General features: G+C 36.3%; 1 protein-coding gene across 1 annotated transcript in view; it reads left to right on the forward strand.

Moving 5' to 3' along the window:
- SLC9B1 (solute carrier family 9 member B1) overlaps window positions 1-17,876 on the forward strand; it is a 76,477-nt gene that overhangs the window by 10,280 nt on the left and 48,321 nt on the right. Inside the window, exons 3-4 of the mRNA XM_086704489.1 lie at window positions 10,995-11,064; window positions 13,342-13,480. Of these exons, the coding sequence (XP_086560615.1) occupies window positions 10,996-11,064; window positions 13,342-13,480 (208 nt within the window). The 5' untranslated portion in view covers window position 10,995. The remainder of the gene's footprint in view (window positions 1-10,994; window positions 11,065-13,341; window positions 13,481-17,876) is intronic.

The following is a 17,876-nucleotide window of genomic DNA, read 5'->3' on the forward strand; positions in this document are numbered from 1 at the left end:
GCAGAAAAATAGAAACTAAAGAAACAAAAAGTTTCAAACTAAAAACTACAGTATCTGAAATAAAAATTAACTGGATAGACTCAACAGCAGAATGGAAATGAATGAGGGAAAATCAGTGAACTTGATAGATAAATAGAAACTATCTTATCTGAGGAACAGAATGGGATAAAGAGATTGAAAAATAAAATGAGCAGAAAATTGAAAAATAAAATGGGCACTATTATGGAGTCTATAGCCTAATGAGGCTAACACATTAAACAATCACTAATGGATACACAATTACAAACTGAGATAAATGTTCTGAAGAAAATGATCAAGATACTGTAAGAGCATATAATAACTGGACCTGACTTAGCTAGGGGCAGAGGTGATGTCATAAATATTTCTCTGAGGATATGTTCCTTGAGCTGAAGGATGAAAAGGAGTTAACCAAATGAAAGGGAGATTGGTGGTAGAGAGTGTTTCAAATTAGAGAGAAAAGTAAGTGTTAAGGCCCTACAGAAGGAACCTAGCAATTTCAGGGAACTGAAAAAAACAGAGTGGCTAAGAGTGGGGGAAAAATGGATGGGCAATGGTATGAATTAGGCTAGAGAGGGAGCCAGGGACCACATTGTGCAGAATCCTATAGGTCATTGCAATGGACTGAATGTGTCTCTCCCCAAATTCATATACTGAAACTTTTTTAAAGTTTATTTATTTTTGGAGAGAGAGAGCATGGAGCAGGGTAGGGACAGAAAGAGGGAGAGGGAGAATCCCAAGCAGGTTCCTTGCTGTGAGCACAGAGCCCTAATCAAGTCTTGATCTTACGAACCATGAGGTCATGAACTGAGCCAAAATCAAAAATTGGATGCTTAACCAACTGAGCCAGCCAGATGTGCCCATATATTGAAATCTTAACCCTCAATGTGATAGTATGAGGAGGTGGGACCTTTGGAAGTTCCATGAAAGTAGATTCCTTATAAAGGGATTAATACCCTTGTAAAAGCAACCCCAGGGAGCTCTCTGCCTCACGTTTTGCCATGGGAGGATATAACAGAAGTTGGCAGTCTGTTACCTGGAAGAAGACTTTCCACCTACTTGCTGAGACCCTGATTTGGGATGTGCAACCTCCAGAATTGTGAGGAATAAATTTCTGTTATTTATAAGCCACCCAGTCTGTGGTGCTTTGTTGTGGTAATCTGAACTAAGACAATCGTGTTAAATATTTTTATCTATATCCTAAAGCCAGTGAACTGGTAGAGGATTGAGAGACAGAAACTTCAGGATTCCCAACTTTTAGCAATTGAGGATGATCTGTAAAGGAGACAGGGAAGGAATAAGAAGAAAGGTATGGGGGCGGGGAGGGGGGGATATGAGAGAGTGGTTTAACAAGAACCAAAAGAAGAGTGTTTTATCATGTCATGTGGTCACTTGGAGATTACTAATGATTTTTGCTAGAACTGTTTTTTTGGAGTGAAAGGAGTAGAATCTTCAACTAGAGAACAATGAGGGGTGAGTAGTTCATGGAGGAAAAAAGACTGAGAACTGCTGACTCTCCAAAAAGTTTATTGGTAAAGGAACAGAGACAGATGGGGCAGTAACTAAATGGGCAGATGGATTTCTGGGAAACTTTTATTAAGATGAACTCATTTAAAAGTCATTGGGAAGGATCTGGTTAAAAGGAAGTACAAGAGGAGGGATCGTTGGTACAGGCAGAGAAAGATCATTGATATTATAAAATTCTTGAGAATATAGGAAGGAATATAATCTAAAATGCACATGCTCTGATTGCCTTAGGAGGAGGGACACTTCCTTTAAGAAGAGAGGAAGCTAGATTTATATATGGAAATTGGAGGTAAGGTTATCTACTGAGAATTAAGGGGAATATGTGGAGGATCTATGGTTTGAGAAGAGTGGAAAAGGTTTGGAATAGTCGTTGGGGAAAATGAGTTGACAGAATGTATACGTTGGGTTTGGTACATTTTAAAGGCCCACTAGAGGCTATTGGTTATGAATTTATAGTGATGCCAGGTTACTGTAGTGTAACTTTCTATGGCAGTATTCAGTTGCTCATATAAGTGAATCAAAATATGAGATAATAGGGTTGGTGCAGGATCAAGGTTTTTCTAAAAAGGTGCAATAATAACCATATTTCAGGAGACTAGGATATTAGTAATATTTTGGAGATGGTAGATCACACATCAAATACAAAAGGAAGTAATGAGGGAAAGGGCTAAAGTCTGAACTAGAAGTATCATTGCACTACACATCCTGATGTTAAAGATTAATTGGTAGGGATGAAGCAAATGCAATTGAACAAGCAAACTGAAAGAAGATAAGGTAATATTTTTAGAAGTAGATGTTTAAATTAGTGATTATTGATTATAGAACATTTCAGATTATGGAAGGGTCTAGTATGGCCTTTCCTTTATTGGAAAGGAAGTAAAGAACTGAGGAACCAAGGTAGTAGCTGAATTATCCAAGTGTATGTTTAAGACTCACAAGCATTACAAATTTGAGGTGCTCATGCTTTTGGTGAATAATGGAAAGGGACCAAGATGAGGTCACTAAATTACAGAGATTAGAAGAGAGAGAAGGTGGTGTTGTCAAATTACACAAGCTTCAAAGCAGCAAGGTTTTTAAAATTAATGTTTAGTGGGGCACCTGAGTGGCTCAGTCAGTTGAGTGTCCGACTTCGGCTCAGGTCGTGATCTCTCAGTTCATGAGTTCGAGCCCCACATCAGGCTCTGTGCTGACAGCTCGGAGCCTGGAGCCTGCTTCGGATTCTGTGTCTCCCTCTCTCTCTGCCCCTCCCCCGCTCATGCTCTGTCTGTCTCTCTCTCTCTCAAAAATAAATAAACATTTAAAAAAATTTTTTTAATAATAATGTTTAGAGGGGCGCCTGGGTGGCGCAGTCGGTTAAGCGTCCGACTTCAGCCAGGTCACGATCTCGCGGTCCGTGAGTTTGAGCCCCGCGTCAGGCTCTGGGCTGATGGCTCAGAGCCTGGAGCCTGTTTCCGATTCTGTGTCTCCCTCTCTCTCTGCCCCTCCCCCGTTCACGCTCTGTCTCTCTCTGTCCCAAAAATAAATAAACGTTGAAAAAAAAATTAAAAAAAAAAAAATAATAATAATGTTTAGAAATAGCAGTAGGGTGTCAGAAAGAATGGTAGCAAATAAACATATTATGTAAGAGAACCATAGGGGAAGAAGTGTCCTTAAGGGAAGTGCTTGGTTTCAGATAGAACACAGAATTTGAGAAAATGCTCTGAAAATAGGTTGAAAATGTAAGAGGCTGAGAGTTTGATAATAGTCTAGCAGAAGTTCCAGAGTACTCGGTGAAGGGGCTTGGGAGGTGAGGGGCATGTAGAGGGCAGGATGACAGGCAATGAGATGATGGCTAGGGATTGTAACACTTTTATAAATTGATTTCCTATGAGCTATTTCTAAATAATGTTAGCCTTCTGTTACTATTCTTTTAAATATTTATTTACTTGAGAGAAAGAGAGAGAATCCCAAGCAAGTTCTGCACTGTCAGTACAGAGCCCCACGCAGAATCCAATCTCATGAACTGTGAGATTATGACCTGAGCCAAAATCAAGAGTCAGAAACTTAACTGACTGAGCCACCCAGGAGCCCCTATAACTTACTCATTATGCTCTATTTTGAAGTTTTTCTAGGGCCCTTATTTTTAATAGTTTCTTTTCTAAAATGGAAAAGCCAAAAAGTTAGATATTTGATAGATTTTTCTTCTCTCTTTTTGAAAATGGATTTATTGTGGCCATTTCCTTGTGAAAATTTTCATCTGTGTCTGGCACAGTTTCTGGCATATTATAGGAACTTTACTTTTAAAAGTGTAGGCTCTGCAGAAATAAACAACATAGAATACAAAACACAGTAGAACAGATGAATGAAACCAAGAGTTGGTTTTTTGAAAAAATAAACAAAATTGATAAACCTCTAGCCAGGCTTCTCAAAAAAAAGAGAGAGGACGTAAATAGATAAAATCACAAATGAAAATGGATTTATTACAACCAATCCCTCAGAAATACAAGCAATTATCAGGGAATACTATGAAAAATTATATGCCAGCAAACTGGACAACCTGGAAGAAATGGACAAATTCCTAAACACCCACACACTACCAAAACTCAAACGGGAAGAAATAGAAAATTTGAACAGACCCATAACTAGTGAGGAAATTGAATCGGTCATCAAAAATCTCCCAACAATTAAGAGTCCTGGACCAGATGGATTCCCAGCGGAATTCTACCAGACATTTAAAGCAGAGTTAATACCTATTCTTCTCAAGCTGGTGCAAAAAATAGAAAGGGAAGGAAAACTTCTGGACTCATTCTATGAAGTCAGTATTACTTTGATTCCTAAACCGCACAGAGACCCAGCAAAAAAAGAGAACTACAGGCTAATATCCCTGATGAATGTGGATGGAAAAATTCTCAACAAGATACTAACAAATTGAATTCAACAGCCTATGAAAAGAATTATTCACCATGATCAAGTGGGATTCATTCCTGGGCTGCAGGGTTGGTTCAATATTCTCAAATCAATCAATGTGATACATCACATTATTAAAAGAAAATATTAAGAACCATATGATCCTGTCAATAGATTCAGAAAAAGCATTTGACAAAATACATCATCCTTTCTCGATGAAAACCCTCAAGAAAGTCGGGATAGAGGGAACATACTTGAACATTATAGAAGCCATTTATGAAAAGCCCACAGCTGATATCATCCTTAATGGGGAAACACTGAGAGCTATCCCCCTGAGATCAGGAACACAACAGGGATGTCCACTCTCACCACTGTCGTTTAACATAGTGTTGGAAGTCCTAGCATTAGCAATCAGATAACAAAATGAAATCAAAGGCATCAAAATTGGCAAAGATAAAGTCAAACTTTCACTTTTCACAGACGACATGTTACACTACATGGAAAACCCGACAGACTCCACCAAAAGTCTGCTAGAACTGATACATGAATTCAGCAAAGTTGCAGGGTACAAAATTAATGTACAGACATCACTTGCATTTTTACACACCAATAATGAAGCAATAGAAAGAGAAATAAAGAAACTGATCTCATTTACAGTTGCACCAAGAACCATAAAATACCTAGGAATAAACCTAACCAAAGATGTAAAAGATCTGTATGCTGAAAACTACAGAAAGCTTATGAAGGAAATTGAAGAAGATACAAAGAAATGGAAAAACATCCCATGCTCATGGATTGGAAGAATAAATATTGTTAAAATGTCAATACTACCCAAAGCAATCTACACATTCAATGCAATCCCACTCAAAATTGCACCAGCATTCTTCTCAAAGCTAGAACAAGCAATCCTAAAATTTGTATGGAACCACAAAACACCCCAAATAACCAAAATAATACTGAAGAAGAAAACCAAAGCGGGAGGCATCACAATCCCAGACCTTAGCCTCTACTACAAAGCTGTGATCATCAATATAGTATGGTATTGGCATAAAAACAGACACATAGACCAATGGAATAGAACACAGACCCTAGAATTGGGCCCACAAATGTATGGCCAACTAATCTTTGACAAAACTGGAATGAGTATCCAATGGAAAAAAGACAGCCTCTTTAACAAATGGTGCTGGGAGAACTGGACAGCAACATGCAGAAGATTGAAACTAGACCACTTTCTTACACCATTCACAAAAACAAACTCAAAATGGATAAGGGACCTGAATGTGAGACAGGAAACCATCAAAACCCTAGAGGAGAAAGCAGGAAAAAACCTCTTTGACCTTAGCCACAGCAGTTTCTTACTTGACACATCCCCAAAGGCAAGGGAATTAAAAGCAAAAATGAACTATTGGGACCTCATCAAGATAAAAACCTTCTGCACCGCAAAAGAAACAATCAACAAAACTAAAAGGCAACTGACAGAATGGGAAAAGATGTTTGCAAATGACATGCTGGACAAAGCATTAGTATCTAAAATCTGTAAAGAACTCACCAAACTCCACACCCAAAAAACAAATAATCCAGTGAAGAAATGGGCAGAAGACATGAATAGACACTTCTCTAAAGAAGACATCAGATGGCCACAGACACGTGAAAAGATGCTCAACAACACTCATCATCAGGGAAATACAAATCAAAGCTACACTGAGATACCACCTCAGACCAGTCAGAGTGGCTAAAATGAACAAATCAGGAGACTAGATGCTGGTGAGGATGTGGAGAAATGGGACCCTCTTGCACTATTGGTGGGAATGCAAACTGGTGCAGCCACTCTGGAAAACAGTGTGGAGGTTCCTCAAAAAGTTAAAAATAGAACTACCCTATGACCCAGCAATAGCACTGCTAGGAATTTACCCAAGGATACAGGAGTACTGATGCATAGGGGCACATGTACCCAAATATTTATAGCAACACTTTCGACAATAGCCAAATTATGGAAAGAGCCTAAATGTCCATCAACTGATGAGTGGATAAAGAAATTGTGGTTTATATACACAATGGAATACTAATTGGCAATGAGAAAGAATGAAATCTGGCCATTTGCAGCAACATGGATGGAACTGGAGGGTATTAAGCTAAGTGAAATAAGTCAGGCCAAAGAAATACAGATACCATATGTTTGCACTCATATGTGGATCTTGAGAAACTTAACAGAAGACCATGGGGGAGGGGGAAGGGAAGGGGCAAAGGGGGAAAAAGTTACAGAGAGGGAGGGAGGCAAGCCATAAAAGACTCTGAAATACTGAGAACAAACTGAGGGTTGATGGGGGGTGGGGGAGAGGGGGAAGTGGGTGATGGGCATTGAGGACGGCACTTGTCACGATGAGCACTGGGTGTTGTATGGAAACCAATTTTACAATAAATTATATTAAAAAAAAAAAGTGTAGGCTCTGGAACCAGCTGCCTGATTCTGGCCCCACCTAACTCCTTATTTATAGCTATGTCACCGTGGAGAAGTTTATTCAGCTATTCTGGGATAGTAAAGCAAGAACAAAAGGAGTAAACCAAAGGGGAAGTGGTAAGGTATCCTGATCTGTGGAAAATATGTGAGGCTACCATAATTTGGGGAGTACATCATCTAAGGCAAAATTCTTAGAGAACTATTCCCCAGAAATTGGGACACATTGAGATAAAAACTGAAAGTTGCAAAGCTGTCTCAACCAAGCTCAGTGTCTGATTTGCTTAGTGATTAACACTGTCCCCACTCCACATATTTCTGTCTGGAGGAAGATATTATCTAGAGACTGAATTTTTATACACAATGTCAAGTTTTCAATACAAATTATTAGCCATGCTAGCTATTAGACAATACTATATGACTACCAGCCAAGATAGAAAATTGAAAATAGGAACAGATTCAAAGTTGACTCAGAATTTTTAGTTAGCAGTTAGTAAACAAAGGTGTTAAAATGACTATGACTGCAAGAACTAGAACTATAAAACTCTTAAAATATGGGAGTAAACTTCATGATATTGAATTTGGCAGTGGTTTCTTGGATAAGATAGCCAAAACACAGGCAATAAAAGAAAGAGAGAAATTGGACTACATCAAAATTAAAAACTTTTGTGTATTGAAAAACACCATTAACAGAGAGAAAAGGCAACCCACGGTGACAAAATATTTGTAAATAATGTATCAGGTAAGTGATTAATACACAGAATATATAAAAAACCCTTACAACTTGAAAACAAAAAATAAATAACCCAATTAAAAACTGGGCAAAGACTAGAACAGATATTTTCTAAAGAAGATATATAAATGGTCAATAAGCACATGAAAGATGCTCAGTAGTCATTAGGAGAATGGAAATGAAAACCACAATGAGATACCATTTCAAACCCATTAAGATGGCTATTATCAAAAAACAACATAACAGGTGCTGACAAATATATATAGAAATTGGAACCTTTGTGCATTGCTGGTATGAATATAAGATGGTATAGCCATAGTCACTGTGGAAAACAGTATGGCAGTTCCTCGAAAAAGGAAACAATTACCATAAGATCTAGCATCTTTCAGGCAGAGACTTGAACAGATATTTGCACACCCATGTTCTTAGCATTGTTCACAATAGCCAAAGGGTAGAAACAACACAAATATCCATAAGTGAATGAATGAATAAACAAAATGTGATATATACATCCAATGGGATGTTTTTCATCCATAAAGAGGAAGGAAATTCTGATACATGATACAAAATTCTGATACATGAATTTTGAAAACCTTATGCTAAGTGAAATACACCAGATGCAAAAGGACAAATATTGTGAATCCATTTATTGGAGGTACTTGAGGTAGTCTAATTCATAGAGATGAAAAGTAGAATGTGGTTGCCAGGGGATTAGGAGAAAAGAGAATGGGGAGTTGGATGCAGAATTTCAGTTTGGAATGATGAAAAAGTTCTGGAGATGGATAGTGGTGATGGTTGCTTAATAATGTGAATGTACTTAATGCAAGTGAACTGTCTACTTTAAAATGGTAAAGTTTTGTTATGTATATTTTACCACAATGAAAAAAAAATTAACAACTATGATTAATATCAGCCAAAGACATATCATCTTCAAAGGAACCATAGTAAGAATGACAGTTAAATTCTCAACAGAAGTTATGGGAGCCAGAATACAGGGGAACATCTTTAAAATTCTTAAAGAAAATAGCTTCTAATATGGAATTCTGTATTCAGTGAGAATCCCTTTCAAAAGTGAAGGTGAAATACATTTAAGGTAAACAAATAATGAAGGAATTTATTACCAACAGATCTATGTTAAAACAAATACAGACAATACCAAGGTCAGCAAGGTATAAAACAACTGTAAATACAGGTTACAACCAGTGCAATAAAGAAAGAAAAAAGTTGGTGAGTTCTTTATAGATTTTGGATACTAGCCCTAGTACTGCTAGGAATTTACCCAAGGGATACAGGATTGCTGATGCATAGGGACTTGTACCCCAATGTTTATAGCAGCACTTTCAACAATAGCTAAATTATGGAAAGAGCCTAAATGTCCATCAACTTATGAATGGATAAAGAAATTGTGGTTTATATATACAATGGAATACTACTTGGCAATGAGAAAGAATGAAATATGGCCTTTTGTAGGAACGTGGATGGAACTGGAGAGTGTTATGCTAAGTGAAATAAGTCATACAGAGAAAGACAGATACCACATGTTTTCACTCTTACGTGGATCCTGAGAAACTTAACAGAAGACCATGGGGGAGCGGAAGGGGGGAAAAAAAGTTCAAGAGGGAGGGAGGCAAACCATAAGAGACTCTTAAAAACTGAGAAAAAACTGAGGGTTGATGGGGGGAGGGCAAAGTGGGTGATGGGCATTGAGGAGGGCACCTGTTGGGATGAGCACTGGGTGTTGTATGGAAACCAATTTGACAATAAATTTCATATTAAAAACAAAAAGGCTTAATTGGTTAAGGCTCCGACTCTTGATTTCAGCTCAAGTCATGATCTCATGGTTCGTGATATCAAGCCCCGCTTCAGCCTCTGTGCTGATAGTGCTGAGCCTGCTTAAGATTCTCTCTCTCTCCCCCTCTCTCTGCCCCTCCACTGCACGTGCTTTCTCTCTCTCAAAATAAATAAATAAACTTTTAAAAAAATGTATAAAATTGAGAAAGGAAGAAATTAAAAGATATTTGCTGACGACATGCTTGTATAGTTAGAAAATCCAAAAGAATCTACAGACTATTAGAATAAAGTGAATTTATTAAGGTCTAGGTTCAAGGTAAATAAATAAAAATTACTTGTATTTCTGTATACCAGCAAAAAACAAGCAACAGGTTTTTTTTAATGGTACTGTTTTTGGTACATCTCAAAAAACATCATTACCTAGAAATAAGACTATGTAGGAATAAGTCTAATGAAAGATATGTAAGACCTTTACACTGAAAACCACAAATATTAAGGTAAACTAAAGAAAATCTAAATAAATGGAGAGATGTATACAATGTGTAAGTATTACAAGACTCAATATTGTTAAGATGTCAGTTCTCCCCAAATTGATCTACAGAATCAATGCAATTTTAGTCAAAATTCCACTAGATATAGAGAGTGTGTATGTGTATGAATGTACAACTTCATTCTAAAATTTATGTGGAGGGGCACCTGGGTGGCTCAGTAGATTGAGTACCAAACTTTTGATTTCAGCTCAGGTCCTGATCCCAGGGCAGTGGGATCCAGCCCCATATCGGGCTCCCCACTGAGCATGAAGCCTGCTTAAGGTTCTCTCTCCACCGCTCCTCCAAAATACATACATACATACATACATACATAAATTAATTTTTTTTTAAAAATTAAATAAAATTTATGTGGAAACACAAAGAGAGAAAGAGTCAATCCTACTCTGAAGGAGAACAAAGCTAGAGAGCTTACACCACCAGATAACAATTCCTATTATACAAGTACTAGTGTAGTGTTGGCATAAGGATAGAGAAATAGACTGGTGGAACAGAACAGAATCCAAAAATAAATTCACATATATGTGGTCACCTGATTTACAACAAAGGTACACACTGGAATGCAATGGGTAAAGGATGATCTTTCAAATGGACCACATATAAAGACAGTATGTATCAGTAACTTATAGATGTAAGTATTAATGTAGTTGATCATATTTTAAAAACTTTTGTACTCTCTTCTGACAGGAATGTAACTGAACATAGAGTAAATCAATGGTGGAAATTATTTCAGTGCATAAAATAAAGAACTGAGTTTTCTGATGTATTGCTCTTAAGATATGACCCAACATTATGAACCACTGAGAAGTTTTAAATTTCTGTGTGATAAATAAGTTTTTAAAATTTATGCACATGATTTTGCTTAATAACTTTACAATGAATATTTGGATCTGTCTTAGCTATAAAGGTATTTGACTTGACTGTGATACAACTTTATGATAAAAAATCATTAAAATATTAATCCCACTTAACCATGTTTGTTTCAGATGGATTTATAGTACTTTTTTTTTCAAATTATTTTTCTTTTAAATATTAGCATGTACACCACAGAACCACAAAATGAACATTTGGAGGATAAAAATACCCCATCATCTACAACTCCTCAGGTGAAAACCTAAAACTATTTTGTAATATAAGACATAAAAATCAATCTGATCTTAGATTTTATTTTTAAAGTTTACTTACTAAGTTTCTCTTATATGTCTGGTTAAAAAATGAGAAGTGGTCATTTAAAAATAATTTAAAAGATTTTTTAATCTTTATTTATTTTGGAGAGACAGAGACAGAGTGAAAGCGGAGGAGGGGCAGAGAGAGAGGTAGACACAGAATCTGAAGCAGGCTCCAAGCTCTGAGCTGTCAGCACAGAGCCCGATGTGGGGCTCGAACTCACGGACCGTGAGATCATGACCTGAGACGAAGTTGGACACTTAACCGACAAAGCCACCCAAGCACCCCTGAAAATAACTAATTTAAATAAGTCCTAAGAAATGAGCAAAATGAACGAAAAGATGGAAAGGGGTGACTAAAGATTATTTTGGGGCTAAAAAAGGCACGCTTTAGGAATAATGTAAATATGGTTTATTATTTTTTGCCACGTCTAGGAAAAACTCAGTAATTTAAACTACAAGAGGTAAAGACAAATCTAAATTAACTAAAACACTGTCCTGTATATTTGAAGAGAACCAAGTTTTTATTTTCCCAAGTGTATAGAGTAAGTAATAGACGTTTTGTTGGTCTAGTTTTACTACATAATAATTGCTCACAATTAGAACTATAAATTATTTTTTTAAAAATTGCTTACTTTTTTTTTTAATTTTTTTTTCAATGTTTTTATTTATTTTTGGGACAGAGAGAGAGCGTGAACGGGGGAGGGGCAGAGAGAGAGGGAGACACAGAATCAGAAACAGGCTCCAGGCTCTGAGCCATCAGCCCAGAGCCTGACGCGGGGCTCGAACTCACGGACCGCAAGATCGTGACCTGGCTGAAGTCGGACGCTTAACCGACTGCGCCACCCAGGCGCCCCAAAATTGCTTACTTTTTAAAATAGGAAGAGGTTTCTATAGTTCTTAAGGGCTCAAAAAGTCTTCTTTTAAATATATAAAACATTTGTCATTGACTCTATTTTATTTATCTGTAAAGACTTCATCCTGGTCTATATCAATTTATTATACATTCTGAAATAATAAAACTTAAAATAATATGGTCTTACTGTATATGCACTTTCACCCAAACTAATCAAAATTCACCTTTGTGTCTATTCTTGGCCCTTTTGTATAGTGACAGACTTTCCAAAAAGTCTCTATACCAGAACTCCCAACAGATTAATTATGATTAATTTTAAAGAAGTTTGCTATTAAAGAACCACATAATTCATTTACATCAGCTGCTGTGGTGCCTCTGTCTCCCTAGTTACTAAATGTTTCTTTCCTCTTCCCTTCCTTAATCTGTCCATGCCTCTAGCCTTTGTTACCATTTCTTGTGACAGTGCACTCTCTTCATTTGAGTGCAGTGGAGAGAGACACGTCTGCTTACACTATAGGCTCACATCTCTCTCCACTGCACTCAAAGTATTAGCAATACACTTACAGTGTTGGCCTGTTTGTGCACATGCGAATACATGCATACACACACACACGCACGCACGCACGCATGCACCATAATGACAGTAAAGCAAATCTGAAGATCTTTATTTTAGGGTTAACTCTATTCTGTTTTGTTTGTTTGTTTGTTTGTTTGTTTATCTTGTTTTGTTTACCTTGGAAGAAGCCTCTTAATATTCTCACAAACTACAGTGTCCTTTTTTTTTTTTTTTCTAAATCGGCAGTTTCATAGTTAGACTAACCAGCATTTAAAGCCTGGAAGATGTGTCTAAACTCATGAACTACCTAAGGATGTTATCTATAATTAACAGTGGAAGCATGAGCCTTGAATTTCTGAAAGCTTGAACTGTTTTTCTCATTTTTTTCCAGTTATATAATTTTTCAAATGAAATGAGTCCAAGTAGAATTATATTTCACCTTCTTTCCAACTCAGTTGTATTTGCATTCTACAAAAGTTTTATGGAATAATCTTTGAAAGTAAGACTGAAGAGGGACACTTTTAATTATTCTGCTTATACTATAGGCTCATTTATCCAGTACGCATAAACCACAAATGAAAATGGCAGGGGCAAGTCTATAAAAGCTAAATTAAAGTGCTCTACAAAGTGCACTCCTGTGACATCCCCAAATACCTAATGATATAATGCATGAATATTCTCTTATATGTGTAACTCTCCATGATGACAGTAATAATATGAACTTAATTATGAGATTCGGTGGTTTTGTACATTCATAAAATAGTATGGACAGTATGTCTGAAAAGATTTCCTTGTTTTACTTCAGATCCTCAAAGATAGTAGTATTCGTGAACGTGAAGAAACTAAGGAAAGTGTCTTGTCACAAACAGAGGAAACAAAACCACAGAAGGAAAAGAAGTATTCTTGTCCTCCACAAGGAAATGTGAATAAAGTTATTACAAACGGTATGTGAAATAAGAAATGTAAGTGGAGAGAAAATGAGAGGTATATTTGATAAATATTAAAACACAAACCAACAAAGCCACTGCTTAATCTATATAAACCAGATCAAATCGGCTGTATACTTCAGCTCTATTACAAACAATATGTGGACAAAGAGGAAATATTTCCTTAACTCTGTCAAAAAATAGTAATTGCTTAACAGGTATATATTTTAATGTTTTTCATGACTTTTTATGTTAAATCTTGAGGATTAGAAACAGCATTGATTAAAGATTTTTATTTAAAACATACTTTTGGTATTTAATTTTAAGTCAGCTGGAAGGAATATTATACTCCTAGCAATATTAAGGTTCTTAATAAAATTAGGACCCCAATTTTTTTTTTTTTTATTTATATATGAAATTTATTGTCAAATTGGTTTCCATACAACACCCAGTGCTCATCCCAAAAGGTGCCCTCCTCAATACCCATCACCCACCCTCTTAGGACCCCAATTTTAAAACAACTACTGCCTTGTAAAGAAGTGTATAAAACTTTCTTTCCCATTAAAATTTCAAAGCATCTCATTATCATATAATTTTTATATGATATAAGAATTATAAAAAGTTTATGTAACATAGCAATGTTGAGCATCTTTTCATGTGTCTGTTAGCCACCTAGATGTCTTCTTTGGAGAAGTGTTTATTCATGTCTTCTACCTATATCTTCACTGGATTATTTGTTTTTCGGGTGTTGAGGTTGGTAAGTTCTTTATAGATTTTGGATACTAACCCTTTATCTGCTATGTCATTTGCAAGTATCTTCTTCCATTCTGTGGGTTGTCTTTTAGTTTTGTTGATTATTTCCTTTGCTGTGCAGAGGGTTTTTATCTTGATGAGGTCCCAATAGTTCATTTTTGCTTTTAATTCCCTTACCTTTGGGGATGTGTCGAGTAAGAAATTGCTGCAGCTGAAGTCAAAGAGGTTGTTGCCTGTTTTCTCTTCTAGGATTTTGATGGTTTCCTGTTTCACATTTAGGTCTTTCATCCATTTTGAGTTTATTTTTGTGTATGGTGTAAGAAAGTGGTCCAGTTTCATTCTTTTGCATGTTGCTATCCAGTTCTCCTAGCACCCTTTGCTAGAGAGACTTTTTTCCATTGTATACTCATTCCAGCTTTGTCAAAGATTAGTTGGCCATACATTTGTGGGTCCAATTCTAGGTTCTCCATTGTGTTCCATTGGTGTATGTGTCTGTTTTTGTGCCAATACCATATTGTCTTGATGATTATAGCTTTGTAGTACAGGCTAAAGTTTGAGATTAACATCAGTATTTTTAAAGTTCTGAATCTAAATTTGAACATCTGATAGTATAAGTGATTGGACTCCTTTATAAATATAATTTCTACACATAGATCTTACATGCACATTCCCATGGCCCTATACCTTATATCATGAGCAGTGTCTATACAGCACTTGTTAGGAGTAGGGTCAGGGGCACTGAGGAGTGGAAAATGTATTGATCACCAAAGATTTTCCATTGAGATTGAGGACTGCAGTTTGCTCAGGAACTAACTTAGGAGTTTTATAAACACCAGTATTGAGACTGCAAACATACATACCTAGATCTATAACCAGTTTTCCCCTTTGTTTTCTTTAATTTTTGAGTTTTCAAATTTAGAGTAATTTATAGGAAAAGGATCTTCCTCCATGTTTCTATCTTGGGGAGTGTATATTCTTATATTCTCTTTTCCTGTCTCTCTGTCTCTGTCTCTCTGTCTCCATGTCTATCTGTCTGTGTCTTATGTGTGTTTGTGTCTCTTTCTCACTGTCTCCCTCTCTTTCTCTCTCTCTCTCTCTCTCTCTCTCTCTCTCTCTCTCACACACACACACACACACACACACACACACACCCTACATTCACTAAAGAAACTCTTAAAACATATATATTCTAGATAATATTTTAGATAATAGCATATATTCTAGATAATAGAGATGGAGCTACAGTTTCTCTACAAATCATATTTAATTCACCAATCCCATAGTGTATATAAGTTCAATTAAGTAAGAAATCTAAACTCTCAACCACATGCAAAAATCAGTCTCATCACTTTTAATCAAGTTTATGTCTTCTACTCAGGTGGTAGCTTGCCTAGTTCCAAAGAAATGGATATTGTATGGAAATAGTTTAGGTTTAGGTTATTACTCCATTTTTGTTTCTTTTAGGTTTACTTTCAATAAAGATACCTTATTTTCAATAATAGGTATTTTATAACTATTTTTATGAAGTTGTTTTGCCTTTAAATAAATGAAAGAAAAGCTTGATTATACATCCAGCTATGATTTTCAAATAATCTTAGGGCCAGAATTTCTCCATTAAAATGTTATCATCAGTTTTTTGAAGGAAGCAGTCTTGAGAGTTTAGAGCTCAAAAATAATATCCTAGACACTTCCAGTTTCTGGTCCACCATCATCACTCCATCTTACCAACATATAAAAAGCTAAGCAAACTTAAAAATTGACAACTGTTCTTAGCTCTATCAAAGAAGTAAGGTCACAGGGCAAATAACTATCCCTAAAATTGGAAACAGGAAGTGGATACAGAGAATCATAGCTTATCAGAGTAGAAACCTCAGCAGGAACCAGTGCTAGGATAGGAAAACCAAAATTGTTATTGACAAATTGGCTAGAAACTCAGTGTGGATAAGTTTGAGGGAGGCCAGTCATGGTGTGGGAGACAGACTTTCATGAGTTTTACCTCCAGGAGCCATCTGGCAAGGGGAGGGGGAAAGTAATCATGTGCAGTATGACAGTTTTCTGTTCTTCTTGTATTGTCCCTCAAATAAAATGTTTTGTCAGAACCTAACTTATGAGGATTTTATCAGAGCCAAATTGATCTGTGAAAAGAGAAATAACCAACTCCTGCCCCCTCTAATATAATCTCCACTAGCCATCCTATATAACCTAATGGGGTAGGAAAAAAAAACCTGAGAGGCACTTGTGAGGTTCACAGCCCAGAAGCACAGGCTCACTAAAGACTGGTTAAGAATTCTAAAGAACTCTTTTCCTCCCCTCACAACTTACCACTATATTACTAAAGGCCTTTTTACCTAGGACATCATATTCACTTTTAAGCAAAAATAGGACAAAAAAAAAAAAAAAAACCACACAACTTGAAGAGACAAAGCATCAGAACTAGACCCAGATATTACAGAGATGTTGGAACTATCAGACTATGATTTTAAAACAACTATGACTAAAATACTCAGGGCTCCAATAGAAAGGTAAACGTGTAAGAACAGACGGGTAATGTAAGCAGAGAGATAGAAGTTCTAAGAACCAAAAAGAAATGCTAGAAATTAAAAACCCTAATGGAAATGTTGGCTTTGATGGATTCATTACTAGACTGTACATAGCTGAAGAAAGAATCTCTGAGCTTGTGGATATGTCAATAGGAACTTCAAAAACTGAAAAGTAAAGAGGAGAAAAATATTGAAAAAAAGAAAATACAAGAACTGTGGGACAACTACAAAAAGAAATGGGAATAGCAAAAGGAGAAGAGAAAAAGCAGCAGAAGAAATATTTGAAGCAAGTGATTGACAGTTTCCCCCAAATTAATTTCAGATAGAAAACCACAGATCCAGGAAGCTCAGAGAATTCCAAGCAGGATAAATACCATACACACACACATACACACACACACAAACTATACCTAAGTATATCATATTCAAACTACAGAAAATCAAAGATTAAAAAAATATTGAAAGAAGCCAGAGGGGAAGACAACACCTTACTTATTGAGGAGCAAAGATAAAAATTATGTCTGACTTACCCTCAGAAACAATGCAAGCAAAAAGAGAGTGAAATGAAGTATTTAAAGTGTTAATACAAAAACCAACAAGAACACACCAGACTCTAATTCTGTATCCTAAAAAATCATCATCAAAAGTAAAGGATAAATAAAGACTTTCTTAGACCAACAAAAATTGAGTCAGTAAACCTGCCTTGCAAAATGTTAAAAGAAATTCAGAGAGAAGAAAACGATATAGGTCAGGAACCCAGATCTACATAAAGAAGGAAGGGCATCAGAGAAGGAATAAGTGAAGGTAAAACAAAAATGTTTTTAATATTCTTAAATTATTGAACAGATACCAGTTCACAGTAATAGCAAAAATATATTCACTAATGATAGCTAATGTATAAGTGAAATGAATGAAAGCAATGATACAAGAACAGGAGGAAAGAATCAGGAATATTTTGTTTGTTTTTTTTTTAATTTTTTTTTTCAACGTTTTTTATTTATTTTTGGGACAGAGAGAAACAGAGCATGAACGGGGGAGGGGCAGAGAGAGAAGGAGACACAGCATCGGAAACAGGCTCCAGGCTCCGAGCCATCAGCCCAGAGCCTGACGCGGGGCTCGAA

The sequence above is a fragment of the Puma concolor genome, chromosome B1, assembly GCF_028749965.1.
Source record: "Puma concolor isolate L17-30 chromosome B1, mPumCon1.1.hap2, whole genome shotgun sequence".
Classification (NCBI taxonomy): domain Eukaryota; kingdom Metazoa; phylum Chordata; class Mammalia; order Carnivora; family Felidae; genus Puma; species Puma concolor.